The 26,609-nt window shown below is 54.0% G+C and overlaps 1 protein-coding gene across 2 annotated transcripts in view; it reads left to right on the top strand.

Moving 5' to 3' along the window:
- Positions 1-16,405, top strand: part of KCNN3 (potassium calcium-activated channel subfamily N member 3) — a 156,584-nt gene extending 140,179 nt beyond the window's left edge. For both annotated transcript variants that reach the window (XM_062193643.1, XM_062193642.1), the window contains 3 exons: positions 8,112-8,239; positions 8,993-9,062; positions 16,109-16,405. In XM_062193643.1, coding sequence (XP_062049627.1) covers positions 8,112-8,239; positions 8,993-9,062; positions 16,109-16,405 — 495 coding nt within the window. The remainder of the gene's footprint in view (positions 1-8,111; positions 8,240-8,992; positions 9,063-16,108) is intronic.
- Positions 16,406-26,609: the final 10,204 nt, after the last annotated feature.

The following is a 26,609-nucleotide window of genomic DNA, read 5'->3' as shown; positions in this document are numbered from 1 at the left end:
GCTTGGGCCCTGCACCCCATGAGAGACCAGGAGAAGTACCTGGCTCCTGGCTTCGGATCAGCATGGTGCACCAGTCGCAGTGCACCGGCCGCGGCGGCCATTGGAGGGTGAACCAATGGCAAAGGAAGACCTTTCTCTCTGTCTCTCTCTCTCTCACTGTCCACTCTGCCTGTCGAAAAGAAAAGAAAGTAGGTGCAGGCGTGAGGGGAGCATTTCCTTACCAGTCTCTGTTGATTCTGGTTTGCTTGTTTAAAACAAGAATATACTTGGTGTTTCATGTTATTCTTTCGTCCTCTCCATTTTTCACCCACTAAATCAGACACTAGGGGAAAATAAAGCCAAGAAAAGCCAGCTCCCTCATAAGCCAGGCAAATAAACAATTCTTCTGCAACATAATTGTAGGAGATGAGGTTGTGGTGGCTAATTTCAATCTTTCAAAAAATTATTTCTCCAAAATCCTCTTCAAGTCCACTTCCTTTGTGAAGAGAACTGAGAATCGAATCAACAAATATTTATTGCTCATCTGCGAGTACCAAGGCACTTTTTTAATTGAATAATGTCTCACTTTGCTGAGAACACTGAAATCTGTTGAAATGTCCCTTTAATACCTAATGTTTGCTCCCAGAGAAGCAAACACCACAAAAGTGGTGCTTACAGAGGGGCGATATTCCAAGCCAGCAGGACTGGGACTTGCAAGCGTTCTTTTACATAAGCTTCAATGTAATGACACTGCGTGCCACCCTGGCCAGCCCTGGTTTGAGCTCACTTTTACCAGCCCACTAACGAAGACCCCTTGACTTCCCCAAGAGGACCCTGGTCTACCCTTCCCTGTCCTCTCCAGTAGCTGTCGCGTGCAGCTGGAGTCGTGCGTGGATCAGAGATGCCCAGCTCTGTCTACTCGCAGGCTCTCCGTGAATTCTCAGAGAGCTGCAAGGAGGAAGCAGCGGATAGCCACAGAATCGTGAGCCCCTTTGGAGCGGACAATTAGTAGATAAAAGATAAAAGCAATCTCCCACCAGAGCCCGCAACCTTCAAACACCAAAGCAGAAAGGGATCAATGCCTGTTAATCATGACAATACTCAGGTGGCTCTAGCATTTACTAATCCTGCGTGTCTTGCCATGGAGGCCTCAGCCCAGCCTCTACTTACCATAAGAGACAGCACTGTTTTTGTTTACTCGTGGGGAGGGGAGATCTGACAGTACCGGGTAAGAACGTGGTTCTGCTTTTCCTGAATCCCAGGGCTTGTCTTTCGCTTGTATAACTTATCAACCCTGGTGGCACCGTCATCTCTGTATTTAATGCAATCAGATCTTCCCACGCTGACTTTGCAATGTCACTGCCGTGGTTATTCTATAATTGTAACTTATTGCTAACCTCTGGGCTCCCAGATGAAGTATCAGTAAATGACAAAGACTGTAAAAAGCAGCCTAGAGCCCATCCTTTCTGCCCCCCAGTGCTCCATGTCCCCGTGTGTCTGTTTCATAGAAGCAAACATGCCCACCGTGGAGGTCACTCCCAGGGGACACCACGAAGGTAAGAGCAGGTCCTCGTTCTGACACTTAACCGCTGAGGACCGGCTGCCCTCAGAGAGGCACTTCTTATGCAAAGCAGTGTGGGCCGCCCACACCGATGCACGCTTGGCATCAGAGGCATCATGGGCAGGAGGTCTGTGCACCAGGCCCAGGTCATCCCTCCTCCTCCTTGCTGCAAAGCTTCCTGGCCCTACATACTTTGTCCCAGTGCACATCCCACAAAAATCAGTGAGCAAGACCAAAGCCAAACTCATACCTGTTCTAAACGAGTCCCCTGCCCGGACTTCCCTGGTCTGCTGTGACGATGCCCTTGTTCCTGTCTCCCACAACTGAAGACTGAGCGCTACCTCGGACCCGTCTGTGCCCTGGGACCTGAGCACTTGCCGGGCCGGACTGGAGCTTGCTGTGTCTGTTGGTGAACACCAGACCCGGCCTGGCCTCTGCCCAGCCTTTTCGCAGCACAAGGGCTTGCTGCCTGCCCCTCGCTGGGGCCTCCTTTGCCCCTGTCATCCTGCACATGGTTTCACTGTGGACCTCAGATGTAGCCCTGAACAAGGCTCAAAAACCTTGATGCCACCCGCCTCAGCCATCAGTACCTATTCAACAGTGCTAAAAAAAATAAATAAATAAAAATCTTCCTTTAAAGATTTTTATATTTAGGCTGGCGCTGCAGCTCAATAGGTTAATCCTCCACCTGCAGCGCCAGCACCCCGGGGTTCTAGTCCCGATTGGGGCGCCAGTTCTGTCCCGGTTGCTCCTCTTCCAGTCCAGCTCTCTGCTGTGGCCCGGGAATGCAGTGGAGGATGGCCCAGGTCCTTGGGCCCTGCACCTGCATAGGAGACCAGGAGGAAGCACCTGGCTCCTGGCTTTGGATCAGCACAGCGCAGCAGCTGCAACGCGCTGGCCATAGTGGCCACTTGCGGGGGTGAACCAACGGAAGGAAGACCTTTCTCTCTGTCTCTCTCTCACTGTCCAACTCTGCCTGTCCAAAAAAAAAAAATTATATATTTATTTGAAAGGCAAAAGGACGGCTGGTGCTGTTGCTCAACAGGCTAATCCTCCACCTAGCGGCGCCGGCACACCGGGTTCTAGTCCCGGTCGGGGCGCTGGATTCTGTCCCGGTTGCCCCTCTTCCAGGCCAGCTCTCTGCTATGGCCCGGGAAGGCAGTGGAGGATGGCCCAAGTGCTTGGGCCCTGCACCCCATGGGAGACCAGGAGAAGCACCTGGCTCCTGCCTTCGGATCAGCGCGGTGCGCCGGCCGCAGCGGCCATTGGAGGGTGAACCAACGGCAAAAGGAAGACCTTTCTCTCTGTCTCTCTCTCTCACTGTCCACTCTGCCTGTCAAAAAAAAAAAAAAAAGAAAGAAAGAAAGGCAAAAGGACAAAAAGACAATAACCCATCCACTGATTCACTCCCCAGATGGCTACAACAGCCAGGCCTGGGCCAGGCCAAAGCCAAGAGCCAGGAACTCAATCCAGGTCTCCCATGTGGGTACAAGGGCCCAAGTACTTGAGCCATCATCTGCTGCTTTCCCAGACACATTAGCAGGGAGCTGGATCAGAAGTGCGAAGTATCCGGGACTTGGACTTGCACTCTGATATGGGATGGCAGTGCCATAAGTGACAGCTTAACTCACCAGGTCACAACACTGCACCCCAAATTTTTCTTTAATCATGAACATATGTCAAAGTTTTATCATACTCCTGCTAGGAAAAAAAACTTTTCTGCATGTTGATTCAAAGGTTACTCTTAGGAAAGCATTTTGTGGGCAAAACAACGGTGGCTGTTGCTGTGGCAGCGATGAAGAGTGAGGCCAGCGTGCACTCGCCCGCGACCCACAGCTGGCTGGCCACCAGTAGATTCCCAGAACATGTCTTTATCTCTTTAACATTTATCAGATAATCAATTAAGCGGTTAAAATCAGAAATGCTAATTCTCCCTGAGAGAGGACTGTAAATTATATCAGCCGCCAGGGTTCCGTCGCAGACGGATTGGGCGCAGTCTTCCTTTAAACACCATCACAGAACGTCGTGCATTGGAGCTGGAAGGACACTTAGGGCTGAGCCAGTCCAGCCCAGATGACAACGCTGAGACCAGGGAGGGCCCAGGATGAGCCCGACTGGGTGTGTCAGGGCAGATCCCACCCAGGAGCCCGTCTGTCCCCAGGCTAGCAGGCAGCTTCTCTAGCCTTATGGGGAGGGGGTTTGCCTGGGCAGTCAGTTCCTTGGAACTATCCCTGGTGGCTGGGGTCCCAGCCTGCAGCGAGAAGAGCCAGAGCATCCCAGGAACGGATTATAGAGCTACCTGCCACTCGCTACCACACTGGGAACCACAGAAATACCTCTGGCCTCGCCACAGTTCCTTGCCCGACACAGGGTAGAGTCCCCAGTTCCCAGCGCAGAGGGGGCTCCTGGTGAGGCAGAACTGTGGTATGCAATGGGGAAGTAGGAGAGGTGGGGTAAGCAGGGTATGAAAGAGGGGGGCCATGGGAAGCTGCAGGAAGTCCCCCTCCCCGGTCCTGTGTGCAGAGGGCACCACGGGCGTCTGAAGACCCAGCTGGCCTGCTGGCTGTGCAATTGCCATGTTTACCATTGCTCAGGCTGTCCCGGTTCAACCGTGTAACTGCTTGGAGTGGTCCAGCCCTGATCGGGCCCCCTTCTCCCCCAGGCACTCCCCAGGCAGGGCACTCCTTCCTGGGCACAGCTCCAGTGGTTTCTTCCTGGGGGTATGCCAACGGAGCTTCTGGAATACTCTCCAGGGCTCCCCGAGGCTGCTGGACACATGGGGGTACCCCAGAAGGCAGCTCCTTCCACCCCTCTCCAGTTTCCTCCTGCAACTCACAGGGCCCTGTCATACTGAGTGGCAGAGAGGAGGCCAGAGCCTGCCGCTGGCCTGGGACACTGGGCCAAGAGCTCAGGGAACAGACATGTGTTCTGCTGTTTCCTCTTGTTGAGGGGGTAGAAAGAAGCCGACACATCCTGGAGGCAGGGGATGGAGGTGCAGGGCACCCAGGCTCCCTGCTGCTGCTGGGAGTGTGTTCTCATTTACCAGCCCAACAACCCCACAGCAGCGCCGCAGCACATGTGCACTCTCTAGCCCTGCACCTGCCTTCATGTTCCTTTGAAGCACTGATGGCCTGGTGCAGTGTTGCAACCTGCATCCCATGTGTACCACCCCCACCCCCAGCCCAAGACCATAAACTTCCTGTGGGCAGGAATGCCACAGGCTTGTCCATCAGAGCATGTTCACTTCCGGCAACAGTGTCTGATGCTTTCCGTGAACACGTGAGCAAAGTGAGTCTCAGTTCCATGATGGGTGCCGGGTGGAGCCCAGGATCCCACCTACTTGTCAGCGTTTTCTGGGGGTTAATGAAACAACGGAGACCCAAGTGTCCCTCCCAGGGCCTACCACAAAGTGAGCGTCCAGTAGCTCTCTGCCACCACTGTGCTTTGCGAGATCCTGCCCAGGCCTGGGGGTCTCCTGGCCATCCCCAAAGGTCATGGGCCCACAGAGCCCAGGCTCTGGCCCCCATCAGAGTGGAAACATCCGTTTTAGGGGGGAGGGAGTTAATGGACCCCCCCAGGAAGCAATCAGATCGAGTGTTTTGGGGGGTTTGGGAGAGGGAGAGGCAGCTGGCCTCCTGCACACAAATGTCCCTGAAGCCTTCTGAACCCGTTCTGTCCGGGCCAGCCTTGCCAGGGTGCTGCTCCCATCCTGAGCCCCGCCCCTCCCACTCCTGCACCCTGGGAGCCTCTTTCCAGCCTGGTGCCCCCTGCCCACCTGGAAGGCTCCCAGGAAGGGCACATGGGGCTGTGCAGGGGCCCCACACTTGCCAGGAGAGACGCGTGACCTCGTGTGCGCCCCACTCCAGTGATGCTCAGAGCAACGAGCCAGGTGAATTGGCGGGAGACCCAGGACACAACAGCCTTGTCCACGAGAGAAGGCGCCGTGCAGTTAAAAGCCTACTTCTTTTTCTCTTGCAGATATTGATCCACTTAGCTTTGTGCCAGGCCATTTGCTGGCAATTAATTTCGGGGTCAGCACAGGGCTTGCATTTAACTTCACTTTCCAGATACGCAGGGGCCTCCTGTTCAAACCTGTAACGATGACGCGACGGCCTCTCCCAGCTGCCCGCGCCACGCCGTGGCTTCCGCGCGTTCCCTTTGGGCTGGAGTTAAGTGCAAGAGCTGGACTCTGTGTTCTGTCACGTTGCTAAGTGAGGGCCGTGATGACTAAGGAAATAAATTCTGAGCTCCTTTCCAATTCCTGGATCCTGGAAAACAGGAAGTCATTTTGTCTGTGTGAGATGAAATGTCATCAGGTCTTCCTTCAGACCCTGGGAAAACCTTATGTGCTGCGGGGCCCTGGCTCTTGTTTTGACTTTGCCATTAGCTAGCTGTGTGATTCTGGCCTCGCAGCCCAGCTCTGAAGCCCTTGTCTCCTGATTCCGAAGGCAGTGGGGGGAGGTGGCTGTGGGCTAGATGACAACCAGTATCTGTGCGGTGCTCTACGATTTATACAGCACTCCAATCCATGTTGACTCAGCTTGCCTGACTTGGGCTGTGCCTCAGTTGCTTCATCTGTAAAATGAGAACAATAGTGGCAGCTGCCCCATAGGGTTGCCCCGAGTAATGGATGAGTGACTTGATACAGAGGAAGTACTCAGATCTCTTGCCTGGCCCCTGGTAAATGCTGGCCGTTACCCTCAGCTCCGTCTGCCACACCAACACGGCCTCATCTGGGCCCCGCTGCAACCCTTAGGGTAGGGCCTGCTTTTTCCCACACTCTAGACAATGAAGCATTCACCTGAAAATGCCAAATACCTCACAGAGTCGAGTCACCCCGAGGCTTTCCAGCTTCACGTGTGTGCTCCACGCCAACACCACAGCCGCGGTCCCGGGCCTGGCCGCTGTGATGCCGCGTGGCTCTCTCAGCATCCGGGGAAGAGGCCCGTGGAGCCGGACCTCTGCCGAGCGTGGAAGCCGGGCCGGGGTGTCTGCTGCTGGCTCACTGGGAGGAGCTGTGGGAGGTTAAAGAAGCCCCGTGGCAGCGTGGCCCTCTCAGCGGCACAGCTTCCACGGGGACAGAGGCTTCCCTTCAGGGCCGCCTCCCTCGCCAGGGGGCCACTGTGCACTGCGGGCCCCGGGTTCCCCCACGGCCCGCCCTCCCCGTGCCTGCCGCTGCCTGCTCGCCGCACGCCCACTGTTTCAGTGTCTGCTCACGGCCACCTGCTTCCTTTCAGGCAGCAAAGTCCCAGGGGTGGGCAATTAAGCCCTTTAGAAGCATGTTCACAGTGGGTTTTTACTGAACAAAAAAGCAATATTTATGTCACTTAGACATTTCTGAGAAGACTTAGCTGTTCTTTTAAAAACATCACTTCAGCGCCAATGAAAAATATAATCCAGCCTCAGTAATAAATTTTTTAAAACATACACACACACACACACACACATACGCACACAAGTTATCAGCCTAGGCCTTCCCACACGTCTCAGCGTTTTCACAACGTCCCATCTGTCGGTGTCAGTCTGAGGAAGCGGGTCTGGACTCTGCAGTGTGACTAAACCCCTTTCTGGCGAGTCAGCTGAGTTCTGCTGGCCTGGCCGCCGCACCTCCGGGCCCCAGGCGCGGGGACCTGCGCCAGCGTGCGTGGCTGCCGGCGGTGGGGCTGGGTCATCACAGATCTGTTAAGCTTGTACTGCATAAGGAATGTTTTCGCTCGCTCGCCTTGCTAATTGCTGAAGATGTCTGTGTTTGGCTTCAAACTTTGTCCCCTGCCATCTGGAAGCCACTGATGTGTCTCCGCTCCGCCATGAGCCGGGGGACGGCGGTGGTTTCCATGTCAACAGGTGACAGCATGGTCTGTGGAAGCGAGTGCGTGCGGTGCACAGCAGAGGAGCCGGCCTTGGGAGACAGGCAGCTCTGGTTCCACACCTAACACTCTTCGCCGCCTGTCAGACAGGGCTTCAGAACAAGTTCGGTTTGATGCCAGTTCCATTTACATGCGAAACTGCAGCGTGAATGTTTTTGGCCGTTCGCGGAAGGAAGCAGCAGACTCGCGGCTCCCCAGAGTTCCAGTTGGTGGGAAAGACATTTCTTGCAAGAAAGCCTTTTAAAATCTTCCACTGGTAGGAAATCTGTTCCCGCTCTCCATCCAAGAAAGGCACCCTGGGCGCTGATTGGGGGTCTCAGGGAAGGCAGGGAGCCGTGCATCTGAGGGGGCAGCGGTGGCTTCTACTTATCTACCCAGAAGGTAGCCGGGGCTCCAGGTCTCGGTAATGCCACCTGTCTAAATATATCACTGGCAACGGCAGCCGGGAGGCGGTGCTGAAATCATTAAGGAAGGGGACTAGATGCAGCCCTGCTCCCCACGCTCTGCTCTGCTGTGGCCAGGAGAGGATTAATAAGAGATGTATTTTCATCACCTTTTCTAGGACTTCCATGATTTTGATGCAAAAGGAGAACGCCACAGCAGCGTTGCCCTCTGCGGTAGCTGCAGCAGCAGGCATGAAAAGCCTGTTCCGGAACCCAGGACAATTAACCTGATAGCAGGCTGCCTCATTTACTGTTCCGTAGATCAAGAACGCTGCAGCCAACGTCCTGCGGGAAACGTGGCTCATCTATAAACACACGAAGCTGCTGAAGAAGATTGACCACGCCAAAGTCAGGAAGCACCAGAGGAAGTTTCTCCAGGCTATCCACCAGTGAGTACGCCAGGGCCACGGCCAACCTAGGGGCACCCCTGTGGCTGCGGGAGAGACGTGGAGAGCCTTGGGGCTTCTGCACATACACAGACACATGCGTGCAGACACAGAGACACGTATGCACACACACATACATGTGTACTCAGACATGTGTGCATGCGCTCCTAGACACATGCATACAGTGTGCACACATGCACTGACACGTGCACAAGACATGCATGTACACATGCAGACATGTGTGCACACCGAGACACATATGCACGTGCATGCATAAGCACACATGCACACAGACACACATGCACATACACACAGACACGCATACACACAGACCCACATGCATGCACCAGGCATGGCAATACCAACCAAAATCATCTGACACTTTCTCTGGGGGAGGAAACACTTCTCAGTGTAATGGAGAAGCACAGGATGAAAACATTGGTTTTGACTTGGGGGTCTGGGAGACCCTTTTCCGGGCTGCAAGCAGAGCATCCAACATGGGAGGCACAGTCTGGGCAAAGGCCGGGAAGGCAGGCGGTGACCTGAGAAAGGCAAGGAAATGAAAGTGATGCGAGCAAGCATGCACGGCGACAAGAGCTGGCTTTCCTGGGGACCTTGGTTCTGTCAGTTTCCTGTGTTCAAGTTCCCAATGCCAGGTTTCAACATCGAGTGATTGATGGGGCTGTAGAATTGGCTGGTGGGGCTGAACCTTAGCATGGACTTAACGGGTGTGGCTGTCACAACTCTTCCCTGCAGACTGAGGAGCGTCAAGATGGAGCAGAGGAAGCTGAGCGACCAAGCCAACACCCTCGTAGACCTTTCCAAGGTGAGTGGCAGAACTGGCAGCACCCTAAAGAGTTCTCAGACGCTGGCATCTAGACTTCTCAGGTGCCGGCAAAGCAAACAGCGATTCCTCCTTGGGTAAAAAAATAATCCACAGGGGGCCAGCATTGTGGTGCAGCGGGGTAAGCCACCAGTTACGGTGCTGGCATCCCATACTGGAGAGCTGAGTTCAAGTCCTGCCTGTTCCACTTTCCATCCAAGCTTCCCGCTAGGAGACCAAGATAGAATTCCTGGCTCCTGGTTTCAGTTTGGCCCAGACTTCACTGTTGAGGCCATTTGGAAAGTGAACCAGTGGATGGATCTCTCTGTCTCTCCCTCTTTCTCTGTCACTCTGCTTTTCAAATAAATGAATCTTTAAATAACAGAGACAGACATTTGGTGCGGCAGGTAAGCTGCCCCCTTGGGACACCCACATCCCCGGGAGAGCGCCTAGATCTGAGGCCCAGCTCTGCTTCTGACCCAGTTCCCTGCTACTGCGCACTCTGGGAGGCAGCAGGTGATCGATCAAGTGCTTGGGTCCCTGTCACCCACCCGGGAGACCCGGACGGAGCTCCCGGCTCCCAGCTTCAGTCTGTCCCGGCTCCAGCTGCTGCAGGCATGTGGGGAGTGAACCAGCAAATGGAAGACTTCTCTCTGTCAATCTGCCTTTCAAATAAATTGTTAAGAGTGTAGATCTAGGTTCAGATGTTTTACATCTGCAGCCTACCAGTGTACCTTCTTGTGTTTTAACACCTGGCATCTGCTTCTCACGTGAAACAGCTCAGGTTGCTCTTTGCTGGGATGAGGTAGCCGGCCTGCTCCTTCTTCTGAAGATATTCCTTCACTGGCTCTGCTTGAGGGCTCCTCAGAGTGAGCTGCAGCTTGCTCGGGGGTGGGGCATGTTGACTGGTTGTGAGGGGGTCACGTCAAGCTGGGCGGGTGCCGAGGTCGGCCTCCCAACCTTGCGCTTTGCCAGTATCATTGGGAATCCACTGCCCTGCATCTTCACAACCAAGTTCTTCCAGGCCCAGATCCATGTCGATGGTGGGGGCACCTTGCTTTACTTCTTGGGGGGGGGGGCAGCCTGTGATGAGCTCGAGGACACTGGAAAAGACAGCCCTCCCTTGGGAGCCCTGGGCCACTCCGCGTTTGTGGCACTGAACCCCAGTAGGCACCATCTGGAATTCGCTTCTCTTGCGAGCTCCGCAGCAGAAGGACCTGAAGTCTGCGCTGCCCACGGAGCCCAGGGGTGGCGCCACTGCAGAACGGGCCTCCCCCTCCTTGGCGCCTTCTTCCTGCTGCCTCTAGATAGAAATTGTGAGGCCAGGGTGGATCCCCAGGGCCGGGCTGGCAGAACACCCTGGAAGTGAGCAAATCCACTCCCTCTGAAGAGAGGGAGCAATCAGAGATGCCTGGGTGGGGGCCACGTGTGTGGGCGCTGCATTCAGGAGGGGGATGGAGCCCAGGAAAGGGTCTCGTGATCCTGTGAGTGCCGCAGCCAGGCAGCAAGGGGCCTGGCACACGGGGAGAAGGCTGGGGGCGCGGCAGGATGCTCAGGTGGAGCGCGGGATTCCTGAGAGCTGGGGTGGGAAGGCGTGCAGGACTCACTCTGCAGGGAGGACTGGGGTGGGGGTTCCAATATCAGAAATGCACTGCGCCTGGGTTTAAAAACTGGGGAATTTATCCTAAGGATATGAGGGGGCCTCTCTCTAGGCAGAACCTCAAAGCAGGCCGTGGTGGGGCTCCAGGAGAGGACTGGCCAGCACCGGCCAGTCTGCCTCGCCCCCTCCTGTCCACGTGCCTGCTTCACCTCCCTCCCCGCGGCCCTCTGCGCCACCTCTCTCCAGCGCAGAGAGGTGTATTATATTTTAGCCACAGGTAAAGACTTCTTTCTGTTTCTCTTCATTTGAAAGTCAGAGACAGAGAAAGAGAGAGCTCCCATCTGCTGATTCACTGCCCAGTTGCCCACAACAGCCAGGGCTGGGCCAGGCTGAAGTGAGGAGCTGAGGACTCCATCCAGGCCTCCTATGTGGATGCAGGGACCCAGCCACTTGAGCCATCGCCACTGTCTCCCAGGCGTGCGTCAGCAGAAGACTGGAAGTGGGAGCACAATGGGACTTGGATGCACGTCCTCTGATGTGGGGTGTGGGCGTCCCAACCACCACCTTACCTACCACACCAGAGCCTGCCCCTGGTCTTAACGGTAAAGCCTCAGAAGAGATGAGATGATTGGCCAGTATGGGACATATGCCCACCCCTGGGCCAATCAGCTGTGACTGTGAAGGTTATAAATATCTGGGGAGGCCGGCGCCACGGCTCAATAGGCTAATCCTCCGCCTGCGGCGCCGGCACACCAGGTTCTAGTCCCGGTTGGGGTGCTGGATCCTGTCCCTGTTGCCCCTCTTCCAGGCCAGCTCTCTGCTATGGCCCAGGAGTGCAGTGGAGGATGGCCCAGGTGCTTGGGCCCTGCACCCCATAGGAGACCAGGAGAAGCACCTGGCTCCTGGCTTCGGATCAGCGCGGTGCGCCGGCTGCAGCGCACCGGCCGCAGCGGCCATTGGAGGGTGAACCAACGGCAAAGGAAGACCTTTCTCTCTGTCTCTCTCTCTCTCACTGTCCACTCTGCCTGTCCAAAAAAAAAAAAAAAAAATCTGGGGGCCCATCCTGTGAGCGTCAGGAATGGCCCAATGCAACGCCCTAAAAGGTGTTCCTTCTTTTTATTTTTTGAAAGATTTATAAAGGCAGTTACAGAGAGAGAAGGAGGGCGGGGGGAGAGAGATATCTTCCAACTGCCGATTCATTCCCCAAATGGCTGCAATGGCTGGGCAGGCCAAAGCCAGGAGCCTGGGACTCCATCCAGGTCTCCCACATAGACGGCATGGCCAAAGCATTCAGGCATTCAGACCATCCTCTGCTGCTTTCCCAGGCACACCAGCAAGGAGCTGGATGGGAAATGGGGCATGCGGGACTCGAACCAGCACTCACAGGGGATGCTGGCATCACAGGCAGTGGCTTAAGTGGCTGCACTACAGCGCCGGCCCCAGGTGCTCCTTCCAAGAGCAGCAATGAGTGCTGTCACACGGGAACTCTGGGCATGGCCAGCTTTTGTGCCGGGCTGCCTTTCTGAAGTGCTCCCCCAGGCCTTTCAGGGAGAGGGGACCCCGCAGAGCAGGGCGTGTGAAGCAAACCCTCAGACTGCAGGAGAGGCGCTCTGGCCACCTGGGGAGCCGTTAGCTGCCCAGAAGGAGCGTGCAGGGAAGGGCTAAGGGAAGATCCTGCAGAGCGCCGTGGGGGGGTGGGGGGGGCAGGCTTGGAGGTCTGGAGCGGAGGTGAGCCTGTCCCTCCCGGGAGACTGGCCCAAGGCCCAGGCAGCAGCCTAGCACGTTTCACATTGCCGCCCCCCCTCCCCCCCCCCCCCCCCCCCGTCACCAGGCAACAGAGCAAGGGCAATCACACTGCCTGCTCCCTGCTCCTTCTCTGTCCTTCCTCGCCCCCTCCCCACCCCAGTCCTTTGATCCCCCTAGATTAGGAATCTGGGGCGTGGCCTCCGCATAGTCTTTCCATTCTGAATCACTACCTAGGAGCATGACGGAGCCTGGAGGGGCTGGCCTGTATCCGGTTGTTTCCATCCGGATGTGAAAAATAATCGCTTCCATCCCAGGCTCCCGTGCTGAAATCAGAGGATGCTTTGTCAACTACCAAGGTTTTGCAAATGGCAGTTCCGACAAGGAACGTCAGATGGGATGAGTGATCTTCCCAAGGCCGGGCAGCTGGCACACACGCCGGTGCTGGGGCCTGCCCTCCGAGCCCAACCTTGCCAGGGCAGCTCCGTGATCACACACGTTCAGCACCGTGTGCACCTCCGGGAGGGCCGGTGCCCGTTCGGTAGTGAAGAAGTCACGCCATCCTCCAGGGCGTCCTCAGGAAGTGTCCAGCCTTGGCACTGCCGGAGCTCACGGGACAGGCGCCGTCCTCCTACCACCCCCTGTGCTGGCCCAGTGAATTCCCCATGGGGCATGTGGTCAGCTGGCAATGTGTGGTGTGTTCAAACCCCTCCCCGCCTCTGGCTTCGTGTGTTTTGCCACCTTCTTTTCTGCCTGTGTTTTTCTCTCGCTGTATTTCTGGCTGCTTTTGGCCCTTGGGAACACCGACAGTTCTCACACCTTCCTGGAGTAACTTGAAATTTCAGGGAGAATAGGAGCGGGAGTCCCTGGCAGCTCACCAGCAGCCCTAAGAGCCACAGCGCTCTGGCTTCGGGGGACGGGCAGGGGCTCTGATCAAGCCGCACCAGCCTGGAGCCCTGCTGCTGCCTCCATGGAGCCTGTGTGCGGCTTGCTGCCGGGTCTGTGTGCACAGCCTGGGTGGCCTTGCTTAGTCTGCTAGGAGAGAGATGCCTGCCATGTGGACCAGGAAGTGCACACCCACTCAGAGGCTGTGGGGTGTCTGGGGCACAAGCCCTGGCATACTGCTGAGAGCAGGAGGGCTCCTGGGGCAGCATCGGTCAGAAGACCCTTTGGCTTCAGCTGTGATCCAGTCCACAAGGGCCTTGGCCGGACAGCAGGGTCCTCCCGGGGTGCCCTGTATCAGGCAGCATGGCCGTGGCCATGGCCTTGCCCTTGCGCCTTGCCCAGGGAGGAGAGGGCCGTCCCTCGGCGAGGCAGCTCCTTTTGGCTGAGGATTGCGCCCGAGAAGTCAATTATATTTTACGTTCTGGCTGCTGAGTTGAAGCCAGAGGGTGGGGAGGGCCAGTAACTCATAAGTGTGTGTGGCTATGATTAACTCCAATTTTATAAGGAGGCCAAGGTTGAGAGAGGTTAAGTGGCCTGACAGAGGGCACATGGTTAGTGAGCTGCAGACTTGCACTTGAACCCGGCCTGCTAATTATGAGTCTGCTGCATTGTCCGCTCCCCACCAGTGTCTGCTGTTGACTCGCTAGGCGCCAGCAGCCCCGTGTATGCGATAAGAGCGCGGGGACAGGTTAGAGGGTCTCTGAAGGCAAAGGAGCTGCTCCTTCTCCTTTACACATACTTTCTCTTTTATTTTTTTAAAGATTTTATTTATTTATTTGAGAGGTAGAGTTACAGACAGTGAGAAGGTGTCTTCCTTCTGTTGGTTCACTCCCCAAATGGCCGCAACGGCCAGAGCTGTGCCGATCTGAAGCCAGGGGCCAGGAGCTTCTTGCAGGTCTCCTACACGGGTGCAGGGGCCCAAGCACTTGGGCCATCTTCTATGGCTTTCCCAGGCCATAGCAGATAGCTGGATTGGAAGAGGAGCAGCCAGGACTAGAACCGGCGCCCATATGGGACGCCAGTGCCACGGGCAGAGGATTAACCTACTGCGCCTCGGTGCCAGACCCTCTCTTTTTTAAATTAAAAGATTTTTAACTTTAATTGCATGTATGAGGGTACTTCAAAAAGTTTATGGAAAATTGGATTAAGGGGCCAGCACCGTGGCTCACTTGGTTGGTCCTCCACCTACGGCGCCGGCATCCCACATGGTCACCAGATTCTGGTCCTGGTTGCTCCTCTTCCAGTCCAGCTCTCTACTGTGGCCCGGGAGGGCAGTGGAGGATGGCCCAAGTGCTTGGGCCTCTGCACCCAAGTGGGGAGACCAAGAGGAAGTGCCTGGCTCCTGGCTTCAGATTGGCACAGCGCCAGCTGTGGCAGCCATTTGGGGGGTGAACCAACAGAGGGAAGACCTTTCTCTCTCTCTCTCTCTCTCTCTGTAACTCTGCCTGTCCAAAAACAAAACAAAAAAAAAAAAAAAAAGAGAGAGAGAGAGAAAGAAAGAAAAAAGGAAAAAAGAAAAAACAAAGGAAAATTGGATTAAAAGATCATTTTATTTTGGTGCAAAAAAATTTTGAAATCTGTGCATGTTTTTTTTTTTTTTTTCCAATGTTTTCCATAGACTGTTTGAAGACACCTTGTAACTGCAAGGAATTGTGTGATGTTTTAATAACTGATCAATCAGGGTAACCAGAATTGCCACCTCATTATCGTTTCTTATATTTAAATTTTTGTTTATTTGATCTATTTAAAAAGAAAGACACAGAGTGGGGAGGGGGGAGAGCGAGCTGTCATCTACTGGTTCACTCCCCAAATGAAGCCAGAAGCTGGGAACTCAGTGCAGGTTCTTTACGTGGGTGGCAGGGAGCCAACCACTGGAGCCATCACCTGCAGCCTCCCAGGGGGAGCATCAGCAGGAAGCTGGATCTGAAGCAGAGCCAGGACTCAAACCCACGCCCTCTGAGAGCTCTAGAAGCCTCTTCACTGCTGCACCCAACACCCCCCCCCCCGCGCGCGCATCTTCATGTTGGAGAGCCCTCCCTGTTCTCCCCAAATATGCAGGAGGTTGCTAAGAACTGCAGCCGCCCCTGCACCCCGGGTCGCTAAAGCACCTTCCCGCCGGCTGCCCGGGGGGAAGCCTCTTTTCAGCCCCCTCTCTCCTTGCCCTGCTCGTCTCAGCCCTCATCATTCTACTCTTTGTGCTTTTTTTTTTTTTTTTTTTTTTTTTGACAGGCAGAGTGGATAGTGAGAGAGAGACAGAGAGAAAGGTCTTCCTTTTGCCGTTGGTTCACCCTCCAATGGCCGCCGCGGTAGCGCGCTGCGGCCGGCGCACCGCGCTGATCCGATGGCAGGAGCCAGGTGCTTATCCTGGTCTCCCATGCGGGTGCAGGGCCCAAGGACTTGGGCCATCCTCCACTGCACTCCCTGGCCGCAGCAGAGACCTGGCCTGGAAGAGGGGCAACCGGGACAGGATCGGTACTCTTTGTGCTTTTAGATCAACCGTTGAGCTCCCACACACGACAGAGAACACGCAGTACACGCAGGATTTCTAATAACACTGTGTAATTAGTACACATTGTTTTTTATAATAAGAAAGAAAAAATGTGCCCCTTCAGCCGCCCCATCTCCCAAAAAGGACGCTGGTCCCTCCTTCCCCGGCCAGATCAGACAGGGCAGGTGCCGACCTCACTCCCCCATGATGCAGGGCGCGCTCAGCTTTCCCACGCTGACCTGTCGTCTGTCCGTCCTGTGTCCCCGCACACAGATGCAGAATGTCATGTACGACCTGATCACGGAACTCAGTGACCGCAGCGAGGACCTGGAAAAGCAGATCGGCAGCCTGGAGTCCAAGCTGGAGCACCTGACGGCCAGCTTCCACTCCCTGCCCCTGCTCGTCGCGGACGCCCTGCGCCAGCAGCAGCAGCAGCTGCTGTCTGCCGTCCTGGAGGCCCGGGGCGTCAGCGTGGCGGTGGGCACCACTCACGCCCCACTCTCCGAAAGCCCTATTGGGGTCAGCTCCACCTCCTTCCCGACCCCGTACACAAGCTCAAGCAGTTGCTAAATAAAACTCCCCACTCCAGAAGCGTTACCCGTAGGTCTTAAGATGCAAATCGACCGTCTCCTGGCCGCTTCGCCACCGAGGAACGATGAGACCTGGCACCGGAAGGAAGCGAGGCCGAGCTGACAGACGGACTCTTGTTCATCCAGCGTGCTTGGTTCGACTTGCCTTGAAACCGGAAACCGAATCCCTGTCTAGGTGCCTCTACTTGGGAGCCGGAAGACGGCAGGAAGCGCCGCCTCTGGCAGGGCCCTTGCCGCAGAGTTGGTGGAGAAGAGAAACCCACGCTCAATCTCAGGTCTTCACGCGGGGGTGGGGGAGGCTGGGCGCACTGCAGGAGCCAACCGTGGAGCCAGCCGGGGAGAGGGGTGGTGTCAGGCTTGGGGAGCAGGCTGCTCGCCAAGGAGCCTGTTTCCTTTGGTCTGAGGAAGCCTTGGAGTGAGGAGGGGACAAGAGTAACAGAACTGCCTACAATTTGCCAAACCAGACACACCCAGTTTAGATGGGGGGCGAGGGAGGATGCAACTCAAAGCCAGATATCCCATCCGATCTTCCTTAACACCCGTATCTACCCATGTGTGTGCAATGGGCACACACACACACACACCCCACACTCAGTCCAGCTCCTTTCTAGCTTGAGCTTAGCCCAAATCATAAAAAGGGGAAAAGGGGACCTGGTACCTTATCCTGCACGCAGTAGGTGCTCGGTAAATGTGCGTCTAGGTGGTTTGATGCTGACGTGGGGGTGCTTGCGGTGCAGGTAGTCGGCTAGTGTTGGCCACGTTCTGAGCTGCACCCAAGATGTGAGTCCCTTCCAAGCAAGTGCGGGCTGCTTAGCCCGGCATGTGCCCCGCGCTTGGCTTGAGATGAGTGCCAAGCCAAAAGTGTTGGCATTCGGGAGGGAGAAGTGGGTTTCTCACAACAACCACTTCTGAGGAGTTTTCTGTTTCCATCAAAGCAAGCTGCGTACCAGTGGACCATGTGACCAGGTGTATGTGAGGGGCCTGGGACAGGTGCACACCAGTGACACCTCAGTAAGCAGATGTCCCACCTGGGGATTTGCTAAGCTGTATCTGTCCAGCAGGAGGTTTCAGTCCCAGGCATCAGGAGTGCAAAAGGGTCAAGTGCCTCACCTGTGAGCTGCCGAGCTGGGAGGAGAGGTGGTGGAGAGTGGCCACAGGGCCCCTTCTGCCTGACCTGCAATGCGGTGAAAGGAAAGGGAGCTCTTAGGGAGCCTTGTGGGTTAGGAAAGAGGTCAGCGATGCCCAGAGCCTGACCCTGCTGTCCCAGGTCACTCTCGGTGCAAAGACTATTCCAATACATCTCAAACTCCAAGAGACTTCAGAAGCATCGAGATCCAGTGCAGTGCCAGGAAGCAAAGCTTCCTCTCAACGCTCCATAATCTGACCACACAACATTTGTGACGCGGAAGCCAGCGTGTTATTCCTCACTTTTCCCATTCAGAGGTCTTCAACTTCTGCTTGTGGAAAACCAACGCTATGGCATATTTCATCCATTTAGGGTAAAGGGAAAGAGGGTGGCTTGCCTGTGGTTGTCATCTTGGGTTTTGCTGGGTAACGAGACAGCAGCACCACGTGGAAGGCGGTGCCTGGATGAGAGTTCCCTTGTGCAACACGGGGCCTGGTCTCCTAGCACAAGGGGCTTGCCGCAAGCCAGGGTGGATAACCTGAGAGTAAGAGCTGCTCTGTGGCTCGGCCCTGCCCGCTGGCTCTGCTATTGCTGCTGCCCCAAGCTCCGTCATGGTTTATCTTAGGAACTGCCTTGAGCATTTTCTAGAATTGTTTTGCATACCAGAGATGCCACACCTGCTGTTGGCTTTTTATTTTTTTACTTGTTCTTTTAACGTATTACTTACCCGAAAGATCTCTCCCTCACTTTTTTTATGTCCCAAGAATGGTGCTCCTGTTTTCAGTGACGGTCCCGCCAAACCCAGAATCAGATATCTAGACAGATGAAATACCCATGCAGTTCCTTTGTGGTGTTGGTTCCACTTCACAAAGCAAAGGCCACTGACAGGCCCGCCCTAGTGTGCCAATCTTTTAACCAACCCACAGCCCTCAACTACTGTCTCCCACTCGGCCCTTCCATTCTCCTGTAACTCTGCGAAGTGAGGGTGTGGGTGTGGATGTGGGTTTGTGCACATAGAAGGACTTAGTCTTTATTTCAAATAAATGATGTGTGAGATTCTACTGCCACTCCTCCTGCCTAGAAGTGCACACAGACTGTCACTTATCCGTCATGGTCTGTGGAGAGCTCTTCAACCCATCCCTGAGGCTCTCACTTAGGTAAACCCCGAGGACCAAGCCAGCAGCACTAGCCCAGGGAGTGGTGGGGGTCGTTTCCATAGCAGTAAGCCACCGGCATCCTGGAAACACACGAGCGTTGGCGGCATGACTGACCAATTGGTAGTGCAATAGCTATCCTTGGCAAAAGGATGCTTTAAAAAAATAATAAGTGACTGACTCTGCATGTTGATCCCACAGTGGTAAATGGTAGGCTGCTTCTCTGTTTCGGTATTTTAGCTTTAAGTGGGGGAAGTTATGCCTTCTCCGGCAAGTACAATCAACCCTTGCTGACTTAGCTACTGATGACCCTGGGTGTAGCTCGCCCAGGTTTTCCTCCTACAGCTGTTAGCAAATTCCTCTCAGTCAGATGAGAAAAGGGGGCAGGTGGATTCTCACGCCAGGCCTTCTCATACCCTACTTCCAAGTTTAGTAGTGGAGATGTGATTATCTGCTCTACAATCAGCTGTCATAAAACTGACTTCTGGGTATCCTCACTCCAGTACTAAACTGGTTGATTTCTGCCCACTCCTGGAAGGCTGACCCAAGGCAGTGGCTCTACTGCCATCTTTCTGATGACCCAGTGACAGGTCAAGGCTCTCGAATATTCTTTGCAATGTCTGGATGCTTGAATTAGAACTGCAGAGCCCCCCCCCCCCCCATCGCTTAAGCCATATTCTAGCTTCACGTACTGTAAAGCCAGGACGCCCTGTGCTACCCTCAGACCACTGATTCAGCGAGACTTCAGGACACAGCCTCAGTGGTGAATCATCCCAGATGAGGGGCTCGCTCCTCCTTAGATTGAAGTCCAAATAAAAGCCGCACCTTTGGATCCAAGGCCACCTGTGTGTGATCGTCACTAGTAAATCGCCATGCAGCGCCTAGGACGATGCCGGCTGTCTTCCCGACACGGGACTTCATGCCGCCCAGTCTCTGCAATCCAGAGGAACACGCGGGGCGAGGCCCTGAGTTCCTGCTGACCCCTGCCCTCAGCAGGAACCGTGGTCGCACACAGCCTCCTCAAGCAGGAGACGGAGAGAAATGCCCGAGTGCCCCGCGAGGGCACGCTGTCGTTCTCATTAGATGCCAAGAAGGAGGAGCACCGCAGAATAGCCATTCTCATGTACTTGGGGATCTCCCTTTAAATTTCAGTTCTTCCCTTAAGAATAAACAGTCATGGAAAAGAAGAAAACTGGCGATACAAAGTCAGCATCAGTAAAGATCCAGGACATCATTGGCCAATTGCTACGTCCACCTCATGCACCACTCCCCCTGTATTTAGATGGAGATACGGCTGATATCCCTGAGTGCAAAATATCCAAAGAGAAACATCCTCCTTAGCAGTGGCCCAGCCAGACTCCATCCAGTCTGCGCCTCAATGCTGATCTGAGTGCAGTCAGGAGTTCACCAGGAAGTAGTTATTACCTACCCAACAGCGAGTGAGCTCAGCAGGGAGACATACAGGATCTGCTTGCAGTTTCAGGACCTCCCTCCTCCCGGGCACAACTTGACGAACAGTGCAAACCCCCTTTCAGACTCCCAGAACAACCGGTGTTGCCGCCACCATGGTGCCGCGGCCGAGGCACCGAGCAGCCATTGCACTACCAGTAGGTTACCGCTCTTTGGAAGCCACTGTCTTTACACCTTAAAGTGTGTCCCTGGCTTCTGCAGGCATCCTGCTTCCCTGAAAGTTGCTAGCAGCAGTTTGAGGATGCGCTGACCCGGCGGCGTCTGGTTTCAGTACCTTAGACAGCTATCTGCTGGCTTCCCGGCAGCCACGCCCAGCCCCTCTCCTCCCCCAGCAGGCAGTCTGCCCGCTCGACGTCGCCCTGGGCAGTATCCCTTCCTTCTCCACTGCCACCCAAGTTATGGGTGTGGGACTGCTGATGCCGCTGGAAGGGAGCATCCCAGGGAGGGCAGTATTTCCCGTCTGCCTGTGGTGGTAGAGAGCTTGAGCCAGGCTGCATGACTAGAAATTAACAGTATACTCCTGTCAGACAAGTAATATGTAGATTTTTATTGAACTAGACCACAGCTTATTCAAAAGTACTCAGTGCAATGGTATATACATATATACAGATAGAGAAAAAAACATAACTGTGACCTTTTTGTCTTTCATCATTACTGGAAATACCCCCACCATGAACTGGAGTTCCCTCTGAACAAAACCAATGTCAAATCTTCAACGTATGACCTCCAAATCTAGGTGCCAAGCGCCCTGCGACACTTGTTTACACACCTGAGAAATGTATGCTGGAAGCTGTGATCTTGGGCCCTGGACCATGTGTTGAAACCAACAAAAGAGACGTCGTGACCAACCCAGCTGGTGGAGGAAAAGCACAAAATTCAACACCAACCTGTAGTCAGGATTCCAAAGAGATACTGACCTTTATAGCCAAAAAAAAGACAAATCAAATATGAATCTGATTGGAACAGCCAGCATCCAGCTTCACAGGACGGGGCACATTCTGTGGTTGTGTCACTGAACCAGGTTTCTGAACCCCAACCAGGACTGTTCCATCTTCGTCAGACACAAATCTAATGGCGCCACAGCTCCGTTTTGGTCCCAGACTCTCCATTCTGCACTGGCCACGAGAGGACAACAACAGAGAGTGACGGATGTCCGTGGAGGAGACGTTATCATGGCAAACTCGGAAACTCAAGTGTTTATACTCAGAATCGGACGAGCTTCAACATGAATTTGCGTCTTGCCTCTGTACTGCTTGCTATTTTTTAACCATAGGAGAAAGCATAACAGTTTATTTTAAATATGAAATATATTGCTATATTATAAAATATATTGTAACTTTCAATTAACATTTTGTATCACACTAGTCTTTAGCAGGTCCCGTGTCAGCCTGCTCCGCCACGACTGTTTCTGAGTACACATCATCGGTGGTGACTGCCTGACACCCACACCAGGGGTCCCCCCACCCCCACCCCCACCTGCTGGGTTGCCACAGTGTTCTTCTGTAGGAGCTGAGCCTTGGACACAAAAGAACACTGGTCCCAGCTTAGAAAACAACCATCTCACCCTAAATTCTATCAAGCCATTTCTGAGGAGATTTAAAAGCCATCACTCCCTTAGCAGCTGTGCAGAGCCAGTTTAATAAAAGCGCAGGCTCTTTCTATGTAATTGCAAGCACCTTAGTCCATAAATTAAATGTCGCAATCCCAGGCAGCCAGTTTCCCTTTGGCAATGTCAGCGTTAGGCAGAGGGAAGACTCCTGTTTTCCTGTGACTCAAAAACATTTATAACCCTGGGCCTCCTGACTTTCTTTTGGGAAGAGCTAAGCCAGGATGGGAGTGCCCTCTTGCCCAGCCAGAGCCCGTCGACCTGCAGCTGTGTTTTCTGAGCTGGCAACGCCCTGGCGGGAGCGAGGTATCCACACACTTATCACCAACATGGAGCCCAGCTCCTAAGGGGATGGTGCAGGGAGGAAGCTGAGAGCTGGGCTGAGCTTCCTTCTAGTTTATTCTAGCTGGGGGGACATGCAGTCCAGTGGAACCGTGTTCTTTCACGGCAGAATTGGGCAGCTCATGAAATCTGGTCCCCGCCCCAGTGTGTGGCAGCCAGACGCATGGTCTGACGCATGGCCCTCCTTGCAGTAACTGGGGCACTGGATGGAAACGGTCGTGTGTGGTTTCAGAGTGAAGATCTCCTGGAGTCCGTGTAGACTCTGCTGAGCCCGTGCGTGTCTCGTCCCTCCACAAACTCTGAGAACTCACACAGACACACACACACACACACAGCAAAACAACAGCGCTTCTCCTGGGAAACAGGCTGGCATCCTCTCAAACTTCCACTTATTTTAGCTTACATGTAGGTAAGGCTCAAACCTCCACAGCATGAGTTGATTTGCGCCAGCCCAGAGAGAAGTGCCGAAATGCCCAGCTCCAGGCTGCTGGTGCACCTGAGCCCTAACTTGTTTTATCTTTATGAAGCTTAATCCTCTCAGTGTCTGTGTTACTCCCCAGCCATATGTCAGGCAGGCAGAGCTCTGCTAAAGCCATCCGGATCCCAGGTGCCTGTGCTGAGCCGGCCCCATCTTCCTGGACAGTGGAAACAGCTTATTCTGTTCTACAAATGACTGATGAATGTACTGGGGGTAATTGACTGCTTCCTAAGAATTTGCTGCTGCTAACTGGAACTGTCTCTTCGGGCTTTTTCTTCTTGCACCTCCCAGACTAAGACGTTGACATTTATAGAGAGCAAATACAGTCTGAACTTTCCCATCAAAACTGTCACTCCATCTAGAATTAGGGAAACCAATACCATTTCTGGACCGGGGGAGAGCAGACTTTTGACGGTCCTCTAAGCACGTGCCCGTGGCTACCCTTGCCGCTCAAACAGTGGTCCGTAGCCCAGCAGCACTGGCATCAGTTTAGGAATGCAGAACCGCGAGCCAAGACCAAACCCCCTTCATCAGATGGGCCTCATCCCATCTTCCGGTGCACGGTAGAGACCACACCTCCGTGAGGACCAAGCTCATTGCTAGTTGGAGAATTAAACCATTTCACCTTCGAGCCTCACTTATGTGATGATGTCAAGGTCCCATATGAGCATAAAGACAAATGCATGTGACGATTCCACTTGGGGGCGACATAGCTGGAGTGGCATACAGAGAACACAGTGACAAACCAATCATTGGCCAGCTTTTTCCAGTCTACTTCCAAAAGGGCTGACTTCTTAGCCTTGAGGCTCCTCAAAGCTCCTGTTAGGTTTTTTAAATTTGAGCCTAAACTAACTACCAGGGCCATCAGAAGATCAGGTGGAACTCAGAGACACCCCTCCCCTTAGAAGGTCACACAGGTCTCAGCTCAGCTCAACACAGAATCTGCCCTGTGTCCTGGTGCCCTCGCCCCCTCCAGAGATGGCTCCCTCCCCGAGAGGAAACGAGCAAGCAAAGTTAGTGCAGCCATCCAGAAACATGCCTAATTGCTTTTCAAGCCAATTTTCTCATTCATCACACCAAGCAGAGACACTCCAAAGTGGACAAGACGTGAATTCTGATCTTGGCACCGCGAATCGATATGTACCCAGAAACAGTTCTGTTCTCAACTCATGGCTTTAACCTGTTCCTTGTAAAAAGTGCCTTGGACTTCAGTCTAAAGAGGTCAGTACAAATATGTATGTATGTGTGTGTGACTTGTATGTAGACAAATACTGACATTTATACATACATAGGTGCACACATACATACCCGCACACTCATCTATAAAATATACATATATATATATATAAATGCTTCATAATATATCAGATTGCTATTCACAGCTCCATTTCTTTTGTCTGGTCCTATGTTTATTTGTTTAGTGAGAACTTTACATAGAGAGGTTCTGTTCAGGACATTAATGTATTTTTTGTTTGTTTTTTACTTTTTATTAAAAAGGTAAAGGCTGTTAAAAAAAAAAAAAAAAGTCAAGTGCCTGAAGGTTTTGGATGGAGTTGTGGTAAACTTTTCTCAGGTCGCCAAAGAGGAAACCGATTTGTCCTTTGGGAAAAATTCTTTTGTTTCAATCACTTTGTTTTCCCTTAGTAGACGGACATACATAAGAGTGGTTTAAGTGATCCCACAGCTTTTGTTATCATCCAGCAAAAATCATGTTCCGTGCACCGCCCGCCGCCCAGTAGCTCTGGACCCCCCACTCTGTAGGGTTTGGTTGGTATCGTTGCTGTTTCCCTTACAAAGAGAAAACAGTATAAATCACAGGGGTAGGATTTGGATCAGCTCCAAATATGGCTCCTTTTCAGTAGCGCACACAGGAGCGCTGGTGGGGACTCCGCCTGCACCATGTGATCCTGGGCGTGGAAGGCTGGCGGAGGGGCCCCAGTGAACTTTTTAGAGCTCTCAAGGCCTTGCCCTTTTCCAGTAACACCATCGCCTGGATGAATCAGCCTCTCTCTCCACCTTAGCGAAAGGTCTTTCCTTTCTGGGGTGTGACAGCTTGTAACGTCCCCACTCACTCTGGTTGGAAGTCCCCCAGGCTCCAGGGACAGCTGCCAAGTTCCCACAGCTCTGCTCATGAGCCCCAGGACTCATTATCTTCTGGTTACCAACTAAATCTCTCTAGTTCCCTGCCCCACCATGGGGAGCCAGAAGGTGGGGGCCCGGGTGCGCTGTCCATCAGAAGAGACACTGCAAAATGTCACAGGAGGAGAAAGGCACGGGCGTTCAGCTGTGCTCATGGCTGCAGCCACACCAGGGAGGGGGCTGACAGCCAGGGGGTGGGAGAGAGAGTTCTGCAAATTCATAGCCCCCTCCCCAATCAAACCCTCACTTTCCTCCTTTGTGAGTTTTTCTGTAGCTCTAGACCAAAATAATAATGCAATTTAGGTGCTTTCAAAACAACTATCTGATATTTGAGACTTTCTTAGTAGACTTCAAAAAATTTTCAAAAACATATCTAGCTGCATTTTTACTGCTATTCCTTCCTTAAAGCTCTTTCCCAAAATTCCTTAGGCGTGAATATACTTATCAATTCCGTGACTCCTAAATAATAATATTTTGTACTTACAAAGGGTCTCAGATAGCTATAAATGGTCTGGTACCCTGTGAAGGAGATAAGCATAGCCTTCCCACTGTTCCAGCAGGGAAATCCGGCTGCATAAAGCCGCAGCGGAGTCGTCTCAGCCAGGCGTTCAACGGCAAATACAGGCCAGGACTTCCCAGCGCCTGCGGGAAGGGAGTGGAGGCTCAGGCGCTCTGGGGAGGGTCGAATCTGGGATGCACGTTGCCCTGCGCTGGAACGAGAGAGCTGGGCTGGGCTGCCGTTTGCGGGCCTCTACGGGAAGCTGCACCGTCTTTGTGCGGAGACGAGTGAGCAGGGCAGGTGGAACGGGCCCATGACCTTCCCCCCGTCTCTTGGACTGGAGCTGGAGAGAATGACATTTTTAAATGTTTCTGCAAATGCTGATACATTATGATGGCATTAAATAAAATCAAGACAGGAACGGACTCAAACCAAACACCAAGAACGCAAGAGGCCGATTTCCTTTCCTTGCATCTTCTTCCTTTTCTGCATCTGCGGTTGTGAAAACAGATTTTTTTTTTAAGGAGGAAATCTTAGTTTAGGGCAGAAACAGGATCCCCGAGGAAAGGGGCTCCTTTCAAGCCCCGCCGGGGTTGCCCGGGGTTGGGCAGGTAGTGCGGCTCAGGAAGGCTCGTGCAAGGGCCAAGGCCTCGGCATGCTGTACAGCCTGGAGAGCATGGACGAGTACGCGAGGCGCAGCCAGCCCCGGGCGACAACTATGAGCCACGCTGCCGACGACACAGTCCCAGACCTGATCCCCTGGCCTTCATGTCGCAGCAGAATCACCCCGGGGCCCTAGGAAGCCCACGAGCCCGCGGCGCTGGCCCCTGCAGGCTCAGCAGCGCTGGGAGCCACGTCCCTCCCCCCGCCGGCAGAGCCCCCCCCCCCCCCCCAGCAGAGCCCAGTGCATCCACACCCGCCCCAAGGCAGGCGCTGGGGCCGGCGGGAGCCGGGGAGCGCCAGGGGGCAGTGTTTGAGGAGGATTCGCTCCGCGCTCCACACCTTGCCATCATGCAGCCCCGGGCCCACGGACCCGCGCCCACCCGCACTAGAGGCGCGTCCGCCAGCCCCTGTGCTCTCTCCCAGAGCGCTCTCCGCCTTTCTTTGGCCTTAGCTCAGGACAGGAGTTGGGGGAGGGACATGCCGACGTTTGTATTTAGGCAAAAAAAGAAAAAGTTAAAAATACCACGTTGCTAGCAGGTGTCTCAACCTCACGCAGAAATAATGGGACCTGCAGGTTCCATCTACTCATCTTTTTCTAACCATAGTTAAGCATTAAGTAAAAGTCTGCCTCCTTTCTTAAAGAAAAATTGACCAGCCATTACACCAGCATAAGTGAAAGCTACAGCCACAAAGCATCAGGACTCCCA

Source organism: Lepus europaeus, chromosome 5, assembly GCF_033115175.1.
Source record: "Lepus europaeus isolate LE1 chromosome 5, mLepTim1.pri, whole genome shotgun sequence".
NCBI classification, from domain to species: Eukaryota; Metazoa; Chordata; class Mammalia; order Lagomorpha; family Leporidae; genus Lepus; species Lepus europaeus.
Note: the sequence above shows the minus strand (reverse complement) of the source record. Positions and strands in the feature narration are given on the sequence as shown.